General features: G+C 39.4%; 1 protein-coding gene and 1 long non-coding RNA gene across 7 annotated transcripts in view; one reads left to right on the top strand and one right to left on the bottom strand.

The window, feature by feature from the left end:
- The first annotated feature begins 1456 nt into the window (after nucleotides 1–1456).
- Nucleotides 1457–5043, top strand: LOC307220184. The gene is made up of 3 exons (XR_013840759.1): nucleotides 1457–1629; nucleotides 3266–3372; nucleotides 3615–5043. It is a non-coding gene; the product is annotated as an uncharacterized lncRNA (long non-coding RNA).
- A 2079-nt stretch (nucleotides 5044–7122) lies between these two features.
- RBBP8 (RB binding protein 8, endonuclease) overlaps nucleotides 7123–21017 on the bottom strand; it is a 42675-nt gene continuing 28780 nt past the window's right edge. For all 6 annotated transcript variants that reach the window (XM_079982661.1, XM_079982664.1, XM_079982666.1 and 3 more), the window contains 8 exons: nucleotides 20734–20860; nucleotides 20193–20284; nucleotides 19245–19359; nucleotides 17607–17777; nucleotides 17014–17083; nucleotides 16436–16532; nucleotides 12030–12171; nucleotides 7123–7666 (listed from right to left, as the gene is read on the bottom strand). In XM_079982661.1, coding sequence (XP_079838787.1) covers nucleotides 7569–7666; nucleotides 12030–12171; nucleotides 16436–16532; nucleotides 17014–17083; nucleotides 17607–17777; nucleotides 19245–19359; nucleotides 20193–20284; nucleotides 20734–20860 — 912 coding nt within the window. In that variant the 3' untranslated portion in view covers nucleotides 7123–7568. The remainder of the gene's footprint in view (nucleotides 7667–12029; nucleotides 12172–16435; nucleotides 16533–17013; nucleotides 17084–17606; nucleotides 17778–19244; nucleotides 19360–20192; nucleotides 20285–20733; nucleotides 20861–21017) is intronic.

The following is a 21017-nucleotide window of genomic DNA, read 5'->3' as shown; positions in this document are numbered from 1 at the left end:
CCCAAGCTTATGATTATAGCACTGAAACAAATTGAAAAAGCAAACAGCAAGTTTGTCTGTAAGCAGTGGACTCTATAGGAAACACAAGTTTCAGGTTAGTGTAACTAGAACTTTTCAAATACTCCAAAATGGATAAACATGTAGAGAAGCCATGTCATAGAATACTTAAGTCTAGGTATACTGTATGTTTAGACCAGAGCTTTCCAAACTTTTCATGTTGGTGACACACTTTTTAGACATGCATCATTTTGCGATACAATAATTCAATTTTACTAGCAAACCGGAGGTTAAACTAACCCCTTTCCAGCCCTGGGAAGAGTGTGGGGAGCATTCATCCGGCACACCTACACACTGCAGCCGACATACTAACGTTGTGACACACAGTTTGCAAAGCTCTGGTTTAGATACATTCCTGGTATCTCCTTCCATTTTTACAATTACCGGTATATGTTTCTTGGTTTTATTTCTTGCATGGGGGCTGCATGCACAGACCAAGGGCTTGTTCATAGCTGTACATTTAAGCACAACTACACTACATGTGTGGACGCGGGTGGCGCTGTGGGTAAAAGCCTCAGCGCCTAGGGCTTGCCGATTGAAAGGTCGGCGGTTCGAATCCCCGCGGCGGGGTGCGCTCCTGCTGCTCGGTCCCAGCGCCTGCCAACCTAGCAGTTCGAAAGCACCTCCGGGTGCAAGTAGATAAATAGGGACCGCTTACCAGCGGGAAGGTAAACGGCGTTTCCGTGTGCGGCTCTGGCTCGCCAGAGCAGCAATGTCACGCTGGCCACGTGACCCGGAAGTGTCTCCGGACAGCGCTGGCCCCCGGCCTCTTGAGTGAGATGGGCGCACAACCCCAGAGTCTGTCAAGACTGGCCCGTACGGGCAGGGGTACCTTTACCTTTACCTTTACACTACATGTGTAGAGTAAGTTTTGAAGAACAGATTGGTTTTGCACAGGCCAAAAGACAATTGGGTCAAGTCAACCTGAAAGCTGTACATTGTTAGTGTAACTGCAAAAGCTATTGAAATGTGCAACCTGTATTTAACTTACTAGTTGTCTCCTATTGGAGAAATGATAGGCATGAATATCCATTAATGTATGTCTGCCAAATCCAACCAATATTCAGTGTAAGCAGAGATACTGGTTAGTAAAGTATAGTGCTTAAGAGACCAGGTTGTTTGCAATTTATCTAGGTTGCTGAACATAAATACCGACTTTTATTTCAATCTTCAAATGTCTAAGGGAGATACAACGTTGTAGTGTGTTACCTTCTTTGGGTTCCCTTAATGTGGCAGGTGGCACTGTGGTCTAAACCACTGAACCTCTTGGGCTTGCTGATCGGAAGGTCAGCAGTTTGAATCCCCGCAACATGGTGAGCTCCCGTTGCTTGGTCCCTGCTCCTGCCAACCAAGCAGTTCAAAAGCACGTCCAAGTGCAAGTAGATAAATAGGTACCACTCCGTCGGGAAGGTAAACGGCATTTCCGTGCACTGCTCTAGTTTTGCCAGAAGTGGCTTAGTCATGCTGGCCACATGACCTGGTAAAACTGTCTGCGGACAAACGTCGGCTCCCTCGGCCAGTAAAGCGAGATGAGCACAGCAACCTCAGAGTCGTTCGCGACTGGACTTAACTGTTTGGGGTCTCTTTACCTTTTTTTTTCTTTTCTTTTTATTAAGCTCTTTTTCAAAACAAGAAAAAAGAAAAAAAAACCGAACAAATAAACAAAAAATATACATACAAAAAAGAAAAAAAAATGACAAAAACAGCATTATCAAACAAACGTATCAAAGAAAAAACACATACACGTATCACTTTTACTTGATTTCCCTCCATCACGGTTTGAGCTCTATTCCTACGTTATCTTCCTGCGGTGTCTTTTTACCATCTTTATCTATACCTCTCAGGCTTTATGTTATACCTACTGTAATTTTATTATTTCCTAAATTTGTTTCTATATATGTAATGAATTTGCTCCAATCATTAATAAATTTTACATTTTTCTGATGCCTGATTTTCTGTGTCATACTTGCTAGCTCTATATACTCAAATAACTTGGATTGCCATTCTCTGACGGATGGTATGTTGGAGGTTTTCCAGTTTTGCGCTAGTAGTATCCTGGCCGCTACCATTGCGTATTGGAACATAGTTTGATCTTCTCGCCTGATCTCCTCCCCGACCATTCCTAAAAGAAAGGCTTCAGGTTTTTTAGGGAAAGTATATTTCAATATTTTTTTTAGTTCATCATAGATAAGCCCCCAAAACCTTTTCACTTCTCCACAAGCCCACCACAAATGAAAGAAGTTGCCCTCTTTTGATTTACATTTCCAGCAAGTTTTGTCCCCGGTCTTATACATTTTATCCAATTTCACAGGGGTTATATACCACCTGTACATCTTTTTTTGTAAATTTTCTCGGAGTCCAACACATGCTGTAAATTTCATGTCCTTGTTCCAAAGTTTCACCCACCTATCATACTCTAAATTATGTCCAAGGTCCATGGCCCATTTGATCATGACTTCCTTTATCTCTTCATCCTTGGTATCCCAGTCTAATAGATGGTTATACATTTTGGATAGAATTTTAGAGTTTCCTTCTATTATTTCCACCTGGTATCTAGACTTTTTCTCACTCATCCCTATTTTTTTATGTTCATTCCATAAAGCATTAATTTGGTAGTATTGTAACCAAGTCGTTAGCTTATCTTTTATGTCTTCATAAGGTCTGAGTCTCCACCCTTTATCTGATCTTACCAGTAATTCCTCATAGGTCCATCTTTGTCCTTCCATGTTAGCTTTTTTAATCGTTAGGATGTCAATTGGTGAAAGCCACCATGGGATGTCTTTTTCTATAAGTCTCTTATTTCTATTCCATACTTCAAGTAGCGCTCCTCTGATAACATGGTTGGAAAATCCTTTATGTACTCTCTCCTTATCATGCCATAGATACGCATGCCAACCAAATCTGGCATCGAACCCCTCCAAATCCAACAAATCTGTGTTTTTCAGCACAATCCAGTCCTTGATCCAACACAAACACGAGGCCTCATAATATAATTTCAAGTTCGGAACAGCAAACCCTCCCCTATCTCTGCGGTCTGTAAGTAGTTTGAATTTAATTCTTGCTCTTTTACGCTGCCAGATGAATCTGGACAGGGTTTTCTGCCAATCTTTAAATGATGCCGTGCCCCTGATCACCGGGATGTTCTGAAATAAGAACAGCAGCCTTGGAAGAATGCTCATCTTAGTTACTGCCATCCTACCTGACCAAGAAAGGGGTCTCTTTACCTTTTTAATGTGGAGTTCAGCCTTGAATGTGAAGAGTATCCTAAACATACACACCAGCTTTAATTCTGGCATTTTATTCTACATTTGAAGTGTTGCATAATACAGTGGTACCTCAGGTTACATACACTTCAGGTTACATACGTTTCAGGTTACAGACTCCGCTAACCCAGAAATAGTGCTTCAGGTTAAGAACTTTGCTTCAGATGAGAACAGAAATCATGCTCCAGCGGCACGGCAGCAGCAGGAGGCCCCATTAGCTAGAGTGGTCTTCAGGTTAAGAACAGTTTCAGGTTAAGTACGGACCTCCGGAACTAATTAAGTACTTAACCTGAGGTACAACTGTAATTGTTTTTTCCTTCTCGCTCCTTGCAAACAGGTGCAGGGAATTGAGGTACATGAGTTTAAAACACAGAATCATATTCTGAATATAGCTACATGATAGCTCAATCAGCCCTGACCCAGCCACCCTTGGTTATGCGAAGCAGCTGCATTTCTAGGTGCAGCATTTTGGGAGCAAAGGGCATAGCATCAGCCAATCTCCTTGCTACTCAGTGGTGGACAGGATGTGAGGGCCAGGCCAGGAGAAGAGGAAGATACTCCTCCATGCAGAGAGTATGTTAACTTACATAATGGGCTACGTAACGTCAATATTACACAAAATTTAATATGAACACCAAGAATTAGATGACTGGCATATTTATTTGTTTCATAAATAAAAAGGATGTTCAGGATACAGTGAACAAAGGGATACCACAAGGTGTAAAACATGGGCTGGCGGTTTGTTGGAATAGCAATGTCAGGGGACCATTCCAACAAGTGAAAGTTAAGGGTTAACCGGTCCAGTGTTTTAAAGCCACTAGGTGCTGTAATACCAAGAACTGCTATCCTCTGGTTGCACCTTCTGGTGGCTGTTGCTTAGCAACTTGGTGGAGCAAAATTTATTTCCTTCAGGCTGTTTTTTAAAAAAAGAAATAAAAAAGCATGTTCATTATGCTCTAGCTGCAGTAGTAGTTTCATTCTGTTGGAAGCCTGGCTTGACCTGCTGTCTGGCTGCTTAACCCAAGGGCAGTCTCCTGACAGTGTTATTTTCAGCAGTCTTGCTGTTCAGTCCACCTTTTGATAACTCAGTGAAGTTTGCCAGGCTCTTCACATTCTGATTTCAGTCTGCTAGCACAAGTGAATATTCCTTTGACTCGGGCAGTGAGACAGCACATCTGAAGGGTGCAAGCTAGCACAGAACGCAGGACAACTTGTGTGTGACCCCCAGCCATTGTTGTCCCTGTCAGTCCCCACACCACCAAGGTCACCCCCCTCTTTAGAAAACTTGCCTTGGAAAAGGAATACTGTAGCAAGGATGCATCTAGACCTTTCTGAAGCCAAACAGATGTCAGCAACATAGGCAAAAACAACAAGGGATTACTAGCTGTCTAGCTCATGAACGGTATTTCAAACAAATATTTCAATAAAGGCTATCTTTACAAAACAATCTCAGGCTACCATTTCTAAATGAATACCGCAGTTCTCTCAATGGGATCCCCCCCCCCAATATACTGTAGCCAGTTCTCAACCCTCACAAGGAAGTGCTGTACAACTAGGTATCTACTTAACTTAATACCACACCAAGAAAAGAAGTGCTTCTTTGTGAGTTTCATGCAGTGTCAGACAAAAAAAGGAGGGGAACTTTAATGTGACAATTTCAACCTTGTGCAGATTTCCACAGATAACAGCAAGCAGAGCTATCTTTCATACCCACACATATATTTAAGGCACTCTTATACTATTTTAACTTCTACGACTTTCCCCAAAGAATACTGGGAACTTTAGTTTGTTAAGGGTGCTGTAAATATTTTTTTTTTTTGGGGGGGGGAGAACCATAACAGTTAAAAGTGGTATGATAATGCTTTAAACACTTTAAGGTATGATGTGGATACTTTGTCTGATTCTGAAGGAAGTGAGTTCACTTTTTAATTTCTGTCTGCTGTAAAAGTATTTCCCCCAGAATATCCTGGGGTGAACATTCAAATGAACTCGCGTCCTTCAGAATCAGACAAAGCTTCCCAAGTTCAATTTGTTCCTTTCTTTCCAGAGTGGAAAGAGAACTTCCAGAGTAATTACACCTCTTAGGTAATTCATGGTGTCAGTTATCTAGTTCAGGTTACTTGTAAACCAATGTAAATAATTTAGTGGTTTGGTTTAGGACAGAGGGTCAAGTCATTCTTAGAGTAGTTTTTATTACTGACTCTTTGCTCTCCTCCTATGGGAGAAGGATTCTAGAACTTTTCTCACTATCATGGAGCACATGGTATCAGCAGCATTATCATATATATATATATTATATATATAATTTTTAAAAACCCTATGGCTGCCACTCTCAAAGATGTCCACCATGCTACACTATACATGTAGAAATGGCTTCATTAGTTTGCTCTCCCCCTCCCAATTTCCCCAGCTTCATTTCTTCATTTTTTCATGAATTTGTTCTGCACTGCATTTCTTCTGAGTTCTGGTGTAAGCAGGGGGATTTCAAAGGAGCAAATCTGTGGTCCAAAAACAATAGTGGCACTTTTACAGCCAGATTGTCTATAGCGACCCGAGAAAATAAACGGCTGAAATGATTAGCAAACCCCCCCCCCCCAAAAAAAAAATCAGTTCCAGAATTGTGATCATGCAGTTCCAGGATCTTCCCCCTCCCCTATGTTACCACAGCAGATCATGAGCATTGATAAAACACTGAGGGGAGGAAGCAATCTTGATTGTCATTAATTTGGTGCACCAATTTACTGATCTTACATGCAGTCCTGTGATGCATTTCTGTTACTGCAAACACCCATTGAAAATATTTTCAGGCTCAACTCTTCATAGTCCTTCTATTCTGATTTATATGCTACCTGAGCAGGAGACCTCATGCATGTTTACTTGAAGGCAATGCCCACTTTGTTCATTGAGGCAGAAGACTGCAGCTTTAAGAAGCATCTAGAGATACGTTGTAGGAAGAACAACCTGCAGAGGATAGCATAAGTGTAGCACATGCTACACTTAAAAAATTAACAAAGGAGCCAAAGTTTGGAACACGAAAATATAGATGGAGGTGTATTTTAAATGAATCTTCCCCCTTTAGCACAAAATAATTGGATAGATAGTATGAATAGTAGTTAGAATACTTTTTTTAGTGGTAATGATTTAATAATTATGTTAGCAGCCTGATTTTGCATTTTATTCCGGTGTTGATAAGGGGAACACTGCATTTAATAGCTTTGAACAGCATGAAAAATCATTGTATTTCCCAGTAGTTGAGTTTTTTTCCTATGTAAGTGATCCTTTTTCTCAAGTGGCTTGGTGTGGTCTGCACATCCTGGTAAGCTAAACTATGGCTTGTTCTCACTGCGCAAATGGGAAGGCTCTCAACTTCCTTTGCTCCTCCCTTTTATGCCCATGCCATACAAGGGTGGGAAACCTTTGGCCCAAAATTGGTTTGCCAGGTGTCTCCTACTGGTCTGCAAGCCCAGTTAAATCAGGCATAGGAAACCTCTTGTCCTCAGATGCTGTTGGACATCAACTTACATCAGCTCCAGGCAGCGTGGCCAATGGTCAGGGATGTTTGAAGCTGTAGTTCAGGGACATCTGCAGAGCCACAGGTTCCTCACCCCAGTGGTAAACCATAGGCAGTGGCATGCAAGCCAGATTTTTGTCTCGAATTTTTGCTCTATTTGTTAGGGGAGCTTTGCAATGATGGTGTAGGAATAATAATACAACTGCTAAATTATGAGTGTTAACGCATCTGTTGGACAAATAAGTATTTAAATCCAAAATAAAAGATTTGTGAAAGAGCAGGTCGGAAGAGTCATAGTTAAGAAAATCCATTTTTATTAGATTTTTTTCCAAAAAATTATTACAAAAGGAAAGTGGTTACAAATTATTTAAGTTATCCAGTGCAACATGGAAGCACCCTCTAAAGTTCCAACTAAAGTTCACAGGAATCTCCTAGACCTGAAGTTAGCAGCTGCAATGTGCTAGGCCCCCGAAAGTGACACCAACTTACACCATGTAAATGTAGCCAGTAGGGAGATGAACTGCAGACTCCAAAGGAACAGAAAACAGGTCCTCCAAACTACAAGGTGCAAAATCAGGACAAGACACAAACATATATACAAAACCCAAAATATATGTACATTAAATAGTTGTGTTTAGGTACCATGATTTTCAGATGGATTTGTTTTTTCACTGACTTTAAATATTTATGGAGACAAACAAAAGTATTTCTCAATTTGTAAAATATTATTCCTCAAGTTATGTTTTTTGTTCCTTGCCTTTTGGAGAAAACATCACATTATAAGGCTGTCTTCTCTTAGGACGCTGGCAGGGAGCAAGGTCCTCTTTTATGTAACCTAAAAAATAAAAAAAAGACACAACGAAATTTCAACACATGATTTGGGCAAGAGAAAGCACTATCAAACTGAGCTGGGAGAAATTCCTGCTTATTTCAGTGTTAAGTGGCTTTAAAAAAAATTATATTAAAAATTGTAAAAAAGTGTCCATACGAAAAGTCTAATGTTAGAAGCAATATACAGTGGTACCTCGGGTTAAGAACTTAATTCGTTCCGGAGGTCCGTTTGTAACCTCAAACTGTTCTAAACCTGAGGTACTTTGGCAAATGGGGCCTCCTGCTGCCGCCACCGCGCAATTTCTGTTCTCATCCTGAAGCAAAGTTCTTAACCCGAGGTACTATTTCTGGGTTAGCGGAGTCTGTAACCTGAAGCGTCCATAACCTGAAGCATCTGTTACCCAAGGTACCACTGTAATCATTACCATTTCCTAAAAAATAGTGGACAAATATTAGCTTGGTTGGTACAGCCTAAGACTCTTAATCTCAGGGTTGTGGGTTCAAGCCACATTTTGGGTGAAAGATTCCTGCACCGCAGGGGGTTGGACTAGATGACCCTTGTGGTCCCTTCCAACTTTACAATTCTGCAATTATATGATTCTGTTGAAAAGGTTTTTTTTAAAAGTTTAAGAACTATTTTGAAAATAAGTTCAATGTTACTGAAGTTTCTCATTTCAGGATTCATACACATAAAATGGAAAGAATCTGTCCATTGTCTATGATAAAGACCCTCCTCTTTCCCAAGGGGAGGTGTTGTGAGCGGAAATCACTTCCCACACTTGCAGGGGGGTGTGGCTAAGCCCCTGCGTTACTGGAGTTCTGTGCCCGTGTCACGCACCCTAGCCAGCCGATCTGGCTGGCTGGGAGGCATAGTTTAGCTGTTTAAAAATGGCCACGGGCACACGAGCGCTGCCTTGTTGTTCTGGCTTCCTTGGATCACCTGCCTGCCCTCCCTCTAGGTTTTGCTTCTGCACCTGACCTTGCTATGGACTTCGGTTGGTCGCCTTGGTTGTCCAAGGGGCCTGGTAGAAATTTTTTCCACTTGGCAGATTGGCACCAGCCACTTGGTCTTTTGCCTACCTCATAGCAAATCATCAGAACTTTGTAAGGTTTGGTGGTTAGGCATTGGAAAATGTGGGGAGGCTGTGGCCATCACCTCCCCTCCCCTTGAAGGGTATTCTGTTAAAGGAATCTGGCGGTTGTGGTTCCTGTCTGATGCCCAGGTGCTGGCCAGGGCCATGGCATGACTCTCCGGTGACTCTAGGGGAAAGCTTCCAGTTTATTTGCATCAACAAGCTCTTCCTATTATTAACCCTCGTGTGACTCCCTGCAGAGCGGGCAGGAGTAAAGTATAGTCTGTTCAGATCCAATGCCTAAGCCAATACAGTGGTACTTAATTCGTTCTGGAGGTCCGTACTTAACCTGAAACTGTTCTTAACCTGAAGCACCACTTTAGCTAATGGGGCCTCCTGCTGCTGCCGTGCCATCAGAGCACAATTTCTGTTCTCATCCTGAAGCAAAGTTCTTAACCCGAGGTAATATTTCTGGGTTAGCGGAGTCTATAACCTGAAGCATATGTAACCCGAGGTACCACTCACATTCTGTAACCAATAAAGTTGTGGCCTTTTTTAGGGTTGTGTCCATGTGTCTTATTTCATCACAAAGCGGGGAGCGGGGCCTCGACTCACAAATTTGTGAAATTATTTGCGCTCTTAACAATTTATCTGGTTATAATACATTTCTTTTAAAAGTTTGTACTTGAAATAAGCTTCTGATCCAGGATTGCAAATAAGTATATTGGATTTCAGCCAGGAGTGATTAGGAAGCGTATTCCTGTGGAACTACTGCAACCAAACTATTGTGGTCAGCATACCAAACAAGCAGGAAACAGTGTTATTTGGCGTTTTAAGCTTCTTAACCACTTTTGTGGCACAGCTTATAGTTCTAGATGTAAGGGTAACTTTCTATGTTGAAACAGGGAAACAATTTGCTAGCATACTATAGAGGTTACAAAAATAAGCTTAGAGTGGAGGTGTCCCTGGTTTATTTTTCATCACAGTAATGGACTGATTGGGCGACACAAGTTACTATCACTTCAACTCAGGCCTGTGTCTGCAATAGGGAGATAATGATATTGAGTCTACCAAGTAAATATTTCTGAAAGTATGTTTGTGATGTACTTCCAGCACTTAGGAAAAGTGCTAAATAAACTGAAAATATTATCACTTGCTATTATTATAAAGATTAATGAATGTATGTATAAATATTTAACAGGGTGCACAACTAATACATTTAAAACACTGATGAACTCTCATGAGACATGAATGATATTGCAAAAAGACTACCAGCACAATCCACTGAAATAAATGGCCATGCTCCCATTTATTTTAGCAGTCCTAGTTTAAGTTTCCATAGCACCCCAGCCACGGCAATTATTGGTACATACCTATGTCATACAAGCTGTCCTAGCTTTATTTATAAGAAATGTTTCTTTTGAGCAATAGTTTGACACACTGGGCACAATGCTGGTTATACACCTGATGACGAAATCTTGCTTGTCTTAGGGTTTGAACATGGGGTATATTGAACATGGATTCAGTTTCCCCTATTAGCAAAATCCAAGTGAGCCAACTGGTACTGGCAGTTCTCTGCAGAAAGCTTGTGGGAGGTCTGGGCTTTGCCAGGTCCCTATGTTGGACATGGCATCCCTTGTACAGAACAGGAAAGACTCTACCTGTCCCAAACGAGTAACGCCTGAGTCTTGTCTAGTCTTCCTGCTAGTAAAACAGGTGACCTGAGCTCCAGATACAGGACAAATTGGCTCCCTGCTGTTCCATCTCCTTGCATAAAAATGTTAGTTCAATAAGTTGTTCCTTGTTGTGAAGTGCCACTGGCAGTGCAGAGTGAAAAAAGTTAGTTTTTTTCATGGCTTCCTGCATATGAAAGCAGTATAGCACTAATCTACTGGGAGATCATTTAATGCCTGGATTGCATTCAGATAAAGAATGTGTGTACTGCAGCAACTAGAAACTGATTTAAGGAGGATTCCACCAATGAATACTACTTCTGATTACATATACAGTGGTAAACTATACAAAACATATTTTCTCTTGAATATTTATGTGCTGGGTTTCTTTTTCTTTTCCCCACCAAACTATTTCATGTTGGTCACATTTGCACATCATGGTAAACCATGATTAACTGTTTACGACAGATGCACAGATGGCTCCTGTTTCATTGCCCCCATAGTGTGAACAGAAAACTACAAAATCCCTGACTTAGCATTACATTTGAACCATTTGGCTTATGCAAACCAAACAGAAAGCAGGAAGCAAAGAACAAACCCTTCCTTCACACTGTGGTTTGACTGAAACAAATCAAACCATGATCTCCAGTTCAGATTTAACACTAAGCCAGGCATCATTGTTTAGTGCCAGGAAGGAGCCAAGCAGGTGTTGTCTATGTGTTCATAGCAAACTAGTAACTGGTTTACCATGAAGTGCAATGCAGCCATTGTTTCTCATTCTGAAACATCAACAATCGTAAGTTCTGTTATCGGGCAGGTGGGTAGCTAAGTAAAGGGAACACTTTGTTAAGTATTTGAAATACTTTAATAAATGTAAAAATAGTGGGAGGAATTCAACGTCACACTAAAACATGTTCCACCAATGCAAGCATTTCTTTTTGTCCAATGAAATGACCTCTCTCCTCCCTCCTACGTGCTGTTCTGGTTTTTCTCCCAACCCTCTCAAAGCCAATTTTGACATACATGGGCAGGGGAGGGGGGAAAGCCCCTCTGTGCTAACAGGAGCTCTTGTACGGGCTCCTACTAGTGAAAAGTACTTAGCTGAATCTGGCCCAGTTTCCCCCCAGTAGTAGTTCTGTAGGCTGGTACTGCAGATTCCTGTAATGTTCAATACAACCCAATTGGCTGGCTGATGCAACATTTATTTTAATATTTGTGAACTGCACGTTCATATAAACTATCTCAAGGCAGTATACAGACTAAAAACACAGTATTACAATAAAAACATCAAACGCAGCAGTTAGAGCTGGTTGGCAAAGAATCTCAGGTTTTAAAGTCCTGTCATAATCACACAGTTTTAAAAATATGTCTAAAATGATCATGCCTGCCAAACCTGTATTACCAAGGATTAGCAAGCTTGTGGCAAGGGGTTCCACAGGGCAGTGCCTGCCACACTAAAGACTCGGCCCCTGGAAAAGGCCAGCTGAACCTCAGGGGTCTAGGCGACCACCAAAACAGCTCAATCAGAAGACCTCAACGATCAAGTCTGAATATGAAGAAGACAGATCTGTGTCTATTAGTTGACTGTACCACCTTTTAAGCCACTATTTCACATACTTGCCTCTTTCAACACACATCTGGGTGGACGGGAATCCGACTTCCCAGAAATTTTCTGGTGTATCAGGAGGAACATAGCGAGACCGATGCCTTGAACAGGCAGCTAACTTCTTTTCCCTCTCCTCTTCTGGAAAATCTGCATAGTACTAAAGATATATTGCAGAAACTCAGTATTAAGAAATAACTCCTGAACCAGAATACCCAAAAAAGGGTCCATTACTTATCCCCCCCCCCCCCGGTACTCTTGAAAGAAAGTGGTTTTCTAGCTCCATTTCAATCAAGGTTTAGGCCAGGGTTTGGCACAGAAACTGCTTTGGTTGATTACTTCTGTCAGAAGAGAGACAGGGAAATGTGTCCCTATTAATTACACTGGGCAACAATTTTTTACTTTTTGAATGTTGTCTAGATTTCTACAACTGATTTAGGGTATTTTTGCACTGCTGAATCAGGAAATGGCATCCGTTTCTCTCCATCAGGTCAGGTTTACTGTAAACTGAATGGTGGGCATTGATAAAGGTAAGTACACGTAAATTGCATGTTGCTTCATCATTTTTCAAACTTCAGGGCTTGAACTTCCGTTTCTTGGAACTCCTGGAATGCTCAGCGGCAGAGAGGTCTCTCTTCAGAGTCCAACAGTAGTCAGCCATCATGACTGCGTCCCAGCGACCCTGATACCTGGTCTCCATCTCTTTCATGTCCTGATGAAATCTCTCTCCCTGCTCGTCACTCATTGAACCCAGGTTCTCAGGAAACCGGTCCATATGTGAAAATAGGTAGTGCATCTTGACGCTCATGTTGCAGCATCTTCAAGAACCACTTTTTCATGTCCTTCAACACTGGAGGCATCTTTGTAACTAATGTCAGGAAGTTCTCCGAAGATAGGCGCTGGAATTTCATCACAATGCTACAGGATGACGTGCTGATTGAAGATCAGGATTGACTTAGTTTTGATACCCCAACTTTATGCTTTGCTGCACCAATTTATAGAAGATTTCGAGGTTTTATGACTTCAAACCGATCCCTTTTCGACATAATCACCCAGAACTATCGGACCTGAATACTTCTTGTCATTAAAATAATCATTTCCAATCAAAACAATTATTCGACATGGCATTTTACCCCCACCAACTTCTTCTAAAATGCTCCACACAAGCGTACATGTGAACAAAAACGTAAAAAACCAACATGTGGCCACAGCTCAAAAACTTGATCTGATTGAGCAAAACCAATGTGATTTTTGGATTCAGCGCATCAGATTCGTCCTAAATCAACTGAAAAAACGCAGACAACAAATTTGTTGTTGACCAGTGTTATCCTTGACCTCTCAGCAGCTTTTGATACCACCAACCATGGTATCCTTCTGGAGTGGCTGCCCGAGTTAGGGATGGGTGGTACTGCTTTGCGGTGGTTCCGATCCTGCTTGGATGGTAGTTTCCAGAGGGTGATGCTGGGAGAGTGTTTGGAAATTTCAGCTGGTGCAGAATTCAGCAGCATATTTCACCAATTCCGGCCTGACAGTGGTACAGTGTTACTCTTGTCCTTCCTGCTCCCCATTTCACCTCATGTCTAACTGATTCTAACAGGATAATATATTAATGTTCTCTTAGAATGGGATGTCTGTTGCCAGATTCTTATTTATTTTATAATTTTAGAACAGGTGTGTTTTACAATCTTTTTCCTCTTTAAAAGTTTGGTACACCGTTTCCTGCTTCAGGGTATTGAGTCTAGGTGACCTTTAGCTTCTTTGCAGTTTGACAGTTCTAAGGTTCCGAAAACAATGTGCAGTATATTCCCACTGACCTGAATAACAGCTACAAACTCACACATAAAGGCTCTCTAAGAAGGCTCCATAATACTTCAAGAGGGAGTACATTTAATCCCCTTTGCGTTTACTAAGATAATATGCTGTGCTTCAAGCCATGGTCCCTGTCAGAACTGTATGATACAGATATTGTGCAGTACCACATTGTCTATATGTATTCAGAAATCTCTTTCTTAAAGCTAAATTCTTGCTTCAGTTGAACTAGAAATCTGACAGCTTGCAAATTCCAAAGACTGATGAATCATAAAAAGGGTCTAATATATAATGCCAAAAGGGGCATATCATGTAGGCAGTGAGAAGAAAATATCAGTTTCTGAAGAGCGGGGCTTAGAAAACGTGTGGGATTTTAATGGCTGGTTTACACATTCAAGTTCTGGTGACTGAAGGGATGAACTGCATGGGCAAAACAAACATCACATACAACACATTCACATCACCTCCCATGCAGTGCTTATCCATGGAGTCAGCTCACACATTCAGCTGAAAGTCTCTCTCAGACCTAAGATTTTCTGCTGTGGCAATGGTGGGCCTTATGGCCATTCCCTAAGTTTTCCCTACTTCCACCGACAAAGAAAAGAGGAAAGCGGAGGAACCTAACATCTACTTAAAAAAAAAAAAAAATCCCAAGAAAGGGTTTAGGCAGAGTTCCACAGTGCCCTCATGGTCCCTTCTAACTCTACAAATTCTATGATTCTGCCTCACATCCCATTATTTTGGTGCAATGCTACTGCTGAAATTCCACCTGCCTTTGTGAAAATAGTTTGCTTGGATTGCTTATATTAAAAGCCTCTTTCTAGAAGTGTTTTAAAATTCTGCCTTTATTCTGAACATTTCTTCATTATAAAAAATATTCCCCATGTGTTTCCAATCTCATAGTCACTGCTATGAGTAACTCACCAAAATCTAACAAGAGACAAGTTCTTAAAGAGAAGTCTTGCACTGTGCAGAGACAGGAAATTAAAATTGTTCACACACAGCTCTTGGCACAAGACACAGAGCTGCTTTTATGTCCCTTTCTTATTATTCAAGGCTTCTGGATTTCACATATTTTGGAACAAAATTAAGCTTCACAGTAGGCTATAGATTAAGCTATGTGCAATACAGAAAGGTATCGCAAGGTTTTTATTAAGTTCGTATTAAGCTCCTTATTCTTAAATATTTAAATTCAGAAACATACAGTTGAGTGTGTGTTTTTTTAAAAATGGGAAGAATAGATAAGAAAGATGGAAATACAAGTTAAAAACAGTAAATGGAATCTCTTGCATAGTATAAGACTCATCTATGCTCCCCAACAAATTGTAGAATACATTAATGAATGAATTACATGTGCTCTTACAGCCAGAGTGGATTTGATTTAAATCAGATTTAAATCACTAGTCAGTAAAGCTTGATTTAAATCATTTTTACAGAAAGGTTCAACCATGCTGGCATCCTCTTAATATTTACTACCAGAGGAAGATTTCATTTTTGGAATAATAAATTTTCAGAGTAGTTTTTAGTTACATCAAAAATTACTGATTTGGTTATACTATCAGAAATACATAGACAGATAATTATGAAATTATTGTTTATATCTGGACAACTTTTCTGCTGTACTTTATTGGAAGGAGAAAAATAATCATTTACTTAATAACAGTGTAAACAATTTATTTAACTAAAACAATAACATTATAGCATATGTATCCATGTTTGTTAACCGGTGTGATTAAACTTTTTAAAAATATTTTTTTTAAAACGCACCTTAGACTGAGTTTTAGCACACATGAAAAACTTTAAACAAATCCTTATTTCCTGATGAATAGCCTTTGGACTATAATGTAACTTAAATAGAAAACTATCTTTAGAAAGATTTTTCCTCCAAAAGCATTTTATTTTAAAAATCCGATTAAAAAAAATCTGATTTAAATTTAAAAATCCAATTTTTTAAATTTTTTTTAAAAATCATTGATTTTTATCCACTCTGCTTACAGCATAATTAGATGAAATTTGTATCAAGTTATTTGATGCAATAACTTAAGACTGGGGAGAAATGCTTAAAGTAGAAAAGCAGTTTATAAATTATTAATATGTATTATTCCCTTGTGATGATAAACGGTCAATTTCAATCTTAGTATGGATTATTTTTTTTTAGATCCTAAAACTATGTAGGCAGTGCCTAGGGCCCTCTTCCAACTGCAGCCCTCACCCCATACGAATAGCAACTTCTGATGTCAGGGGATCCTCGGAAGCATGAGTTAAAAACTGTAAATCTCAAGTTGCAGGAGACCCTGTGCAGCTATAGAAGTGTCCAGGAGATTTCACAGGCATTTTCAGTTTTAATCGATAGTCTATTTTTGCACTGTTCCAAATCAGGAGTCTTTATTGCACTCTGTTATTTCCATTTCTTCCCAATACATATTATAGTCAAGCAGGTAGCTAAATATTCAAAAATAAGGGTCATGCATACCTTGGTTAAATGCACACTGCACCATTTCATCAGCTATGCTACAGATATATGTCTCTGTATATGAAATTCATGAGATACCTAAATTATTCTATTGAATAAACAGAATGAGGTTCATGATATCAAGGAAAAATAATTAACTTACTATTTCACATTCCTTACAAGTGTGTCCAGGTAATTTTTTCCTTTCTTCTTTTTTACGGACCACCTCAATGTGAGGAAAATCTAATACAGTGTTCCTTCTGGAAAGTAAACAGAAATTGCAAGATCTAAACAAGGTTGCAAATATTATTTTTTGCATAAGAAAACTATCATTTACTTATTTATTACCTGCCTTTTACCCTAAGGTCCCAGGGTGAATTACAGCATTATAGCACATTGTTATAAACAATTTTACAACTTAAAACTATTTAAGACAACTATGTTGGTTTAATGTTTCATCAAGTTGCTTTAGCAATTTCGGTTTTGCTGTTGCTTTACGATTAATTATAAAACATACTTAAAATGGGATCTATAACTGTTGTGGCAGCTAACTTAAATATTGTGAATATTAAATATTCACATTCTTTATGACTCTTCTCAAAGTTTACTTGATCTTTTTCAAACTACGACATCCCAGTTCTGCCACGTAATCACTTGAAGAAAAACAAGCGAATCATCTTTTTTTATACAGAAGAAGTCTGGTTGCCTTAAAGATGATTTTCACAAGCATATGGTATGTACCTTTCATCACTTTTATAATATGATTCCACAAAAGCCTTCTGTTTGGTTTTATCTTGTTTGTCTCCATGCCCTGAAAATATAGAACACGTCATCAATTTAAGGAAACGAACTTGGTCCCAGCCAACTACAATATAGATTTCTCAGTACTTGAAAACAATGATAATTTCCCTTGAACACCTAGATCTTTTAAAAGATAATGACTTGGTTTCGAATTAGCCCTCCTTGAATGGTAGGGCTCCTTCTCCTTAGAGGGAACTGGGATCTAGTAGACATTCCTGCTAGAGTACATGGGTGGTGCAGATTTTTTTGATAGGCTTCCCCTCCTTCTGCAACCCCCTATGCTGCCTCAAGTTGCTTTGGGACGGTCCCTCAAACATCTGGGGCAGATGTCCATTGAAAGCGGAGAACTGTCACCTACTTCTAGGAGCAGGAACATCCCATTAGTGGAAGACCACTCACAAACAGCTCTCCTAACTGAGGTTCTGCTGGCAGGACCATCCATGGTTGAAATCCTATGTGCACTGAAAATAAAGCTGTAACTCAACCTCACCCAATGTTGGCAGTGAATTACAAGTCTTAAAACAAATACATACTCTGTAAGCTTTTCTTTACTGTTGACATTTCCTTCTTTTCTTCCTCTTCTGTCTGACAAGACTCCCTATTGTTACATCCTAGGGCATTGTCATCTTCAAGATAGGATTCATATTCTTCATATGATGTCCGATCAAATATTTCTGCAAAGGTGTCATTTCTTCTTTTCTCTCCTTTGAAAAATGTGAGCAACAATTATTACTAGCATTATTCTTGACACCTTGAGCTAAAAAGCAGCATGATCTATTTGAATATTTAGTAGCAGATGAATAAAACCAATCAGGTTCTAAAACTAGCTTTGTTATTTATTAACTTAAGGCATGCCATCTTGATTATCTGTATTAGAAAGATGGACCAACCCATGACTTAAATAGCTTCTTGGGAATTTCTGGTAGATACTAGAATATAGGAAGAGAATAATGACAATTTTAAATCTTCTTTCTTGGCATTGTTCAAATTTGTATCCTAAAAGGTGGGGTATAAATAGCTGTAACAAATAAGTTTCTTAAGAACCTGCAGGGTATGGGGGGGTGTGTCTTACTTTTAAATATGAACTGGCTGAGGGCTTTTCTTTCTTTCTTTTTTAATAATCTTGCTGCCAGTTTAGGCTGTGACTTTGCTGCCCTCAGTAACCTGGCAGGCTTCACTGCAACATTCTGATTGGGGCATTCCATCTCAAGAATGCCAAAAGGCTGCACAGAGCAGGCTAAAGGTGTTTTGTTGTGTGTGGGTTTGCTTGTTTTTGCAAACTAAATAAATAAGAAATATCTTAAAGCATCTCAACTTTAAAGGTAAGAGCACCCACAATTTTTAGAATTCTCTTAACCCCAACTCACTAAAAACTTTTACAGAAGCCCCAGTTTTTAGTTATCATCGATAGTGGTGGCACCTGAATAATTAAGTGGACCTTAGTTATCCCAGATCCAAGTATTTAAAGGCTTTTATAGGGCAAGTCTAGAATGCTGAATTCTACCCTGAAATGAACTATTCACAAGTGAAGATCAAAAAGAAGCAAGGTTATATGTACTGGTTATTACCTCTGATAAGTAGACAAGCTACCACGTTCCAGGCCTGTTGTAGTTTCTGAACTGTCTTCCAGGATAGCTGAGCATATAGTACATTACAGCAGTACACTTGAGAAACTACCAGACTGCACAGGACTCTAGTCATATAATTCACCTCCATAAAAGACACACAGCTACCAAGTTAGACAAAGCTCAAGAAACATACAGTACACCAGGCCATAGCTTACAACATTGCTGGGTCCAGAAGACTATAATAAGGACTATGGTTCCTTATGGCAGAGTTATAAGGCTATAAAGCAGGAAAAAAATACACGGCTTATTTTCAAGTCAAACAGAAGCATTTTGAACCTCTGGACCCAACCAACTGTTCTATTGTCCTCTTTCTCTAAGCTGTGCATTGTTGGAGTGGGGCTTATTCTTTTTTATCTTTCCAGTGAACTGATGGACTGCTCATGCATTTTCCATCATCCCTTCTTAAATGCTAAGCAGGGAAGTCATCTTGGTACATGGGGCAGCCATTTGTGTGCCATACATCTCTATATGCAAAGGAGCTTGTAACTGTTATATTCAGTTTTTCACTTGTGCTATTAAAACAATCAAACAAAAATAACTTACTTGAACTGTTTACTTCTTTATGTTCTTGATTTTTCATTCTTACTAGAATACTATCACTGACATATGTATAGTCCATGTCTACAGTCTCTGCTTCAGTTCTTGTTTGGATCCCTTCCTTTTAGGCAACAGAGTCACAAAATAATTATGTAACATTTTTTTTAAGATATTGCAATCAAATACATATTTTAAACTTCTATACCAGAGCAAATATCAGGAACAAAAAAGTGTTCAGACTGTGGATCACATTTTAAGATTCTGCAAGAATTCTTTGGAGGGGTAGATCACACATATTCATTTAGTAGTGTCATCACTTCCAAGCTGTGTAACATGCAAGCTGAGAGTTGATTGAAACCTCAGTATCTCCCATGATTCACCAGGCCTGAAAATATTATTCAAATCATTCTCCAAAACTAGTCTATAAATTTCCAAACATTGAGGATCTATCACATAAATGACACAAGCAAATGTACTAACTCAGTTTCATGTTAGCAAATGAACTATTACATTTGAGGAAGCAACCAACCAAAGTCATTAGTATTTTTAAAAAACCAAAACAAAACTGAATGAGCCTCTATTTCAATGAAATATAATAATACTCCCTCTGTGAGATGCAGGCAAACTGTCCTGAGTAAGACTCAAGAAAATCTGAATATCTTTTTCTTAATGAATTATCTTTCTATGGATAAACAATTTCCACTTGCCTTCCCAAGCTGGTAGAATTATACAAGAGAAACTCAGAAACTGCAGATCCGAACTGGCTTTCTAAGCGTTTGCAAGACCAGGAACTAAGTTTACGTTTTTCTATCGTTTCTGAAACTAACATTACTTCAAATAGGAACCATTCCAGTCTTGCTTTATTTTGATTAAAGCATAACAGGTTAATAGCCATAAATAATATTTTGGTTTGTTCTGGGAGCTTAGTAATAGTCATACTATAAGATTGCTTACTTTTGCATCTATCAGAGTAACATCCATTTTGTATTGGGAAAGGTCTGCTCCTGGGTCTATGCTCCACTGCACATTTTCCAAGGATGAATTATCTTCAAAAGAAGAGATAATTAATTTGTAAAAGAAATGAATGTTCTAAAAGTCTTAGAATTCTAAAGATATGCAGATCAAAATAATGAGATAAATAGTGACTATTCCACTAATAGTTGCTATAAAAGGGCAAATTTTCAAAGGTATCCTCAAGATTGATGAAAAAGTGTGACAGCCCTGGAATTGGCACCCTATTTTCCTTTTCATTACTGTCAATAGAAGGGTGGCTTTTTGTTTTAAGGCTGACTGAGGCAAAAACCTTGCGGAAATCCACCCCTTTTGCGCTGGCTGAAGCAAGTTGACAGGATTATGGATGTAGCAGACACTCGCTACAGATCTGTCCCTAATGGGTATGTAGGATCTCTGTTAAGATGATGGTAACGCCAATAAAAGGGCAAGACAAAGAACACCAATGACTGATATTTCAATAATATGATGAGTTACAAGGTACCTTGTTCCTTGTGCAGATTTGTGGCTTTTTTCACTCTGCAAGGATTTGGTTGAAGCACAGATGCTGGCTCACCTACTGCAGTTTGTAACCTTATCCTCTTATTTGTTGGTTTATGGACACCAGCAGCCTACCGACACAATTACAATGTTAAAAACCTTTTGCCCAAATATTCTGTCTATGCTGTTCATAATTCACATTAGCCAGCTGTATCACATTAGCCATCTCCTGATCCCCCACCCTAGAAGTACAAATAAGTAGCAAGGAAGTTTCCCCAGCAAATGTTG

The sequence above is a fragment of the Podarcis cretensis genome (genome assembly GCF_951804945.1).
Source record: "Podarcis cretensis genome assembly, chromosome: 7".
NCBI classification, from domain to species: domain Eukaryota; kingdom Metazoa; phylum Chordata; class Lepidosauria; order Squamata; family Lacertidae; genus Podarcis; species Podarcis cretensis.
This window is presented reverse-complemented; position numbering and strand designations above follow the sequence as displayed.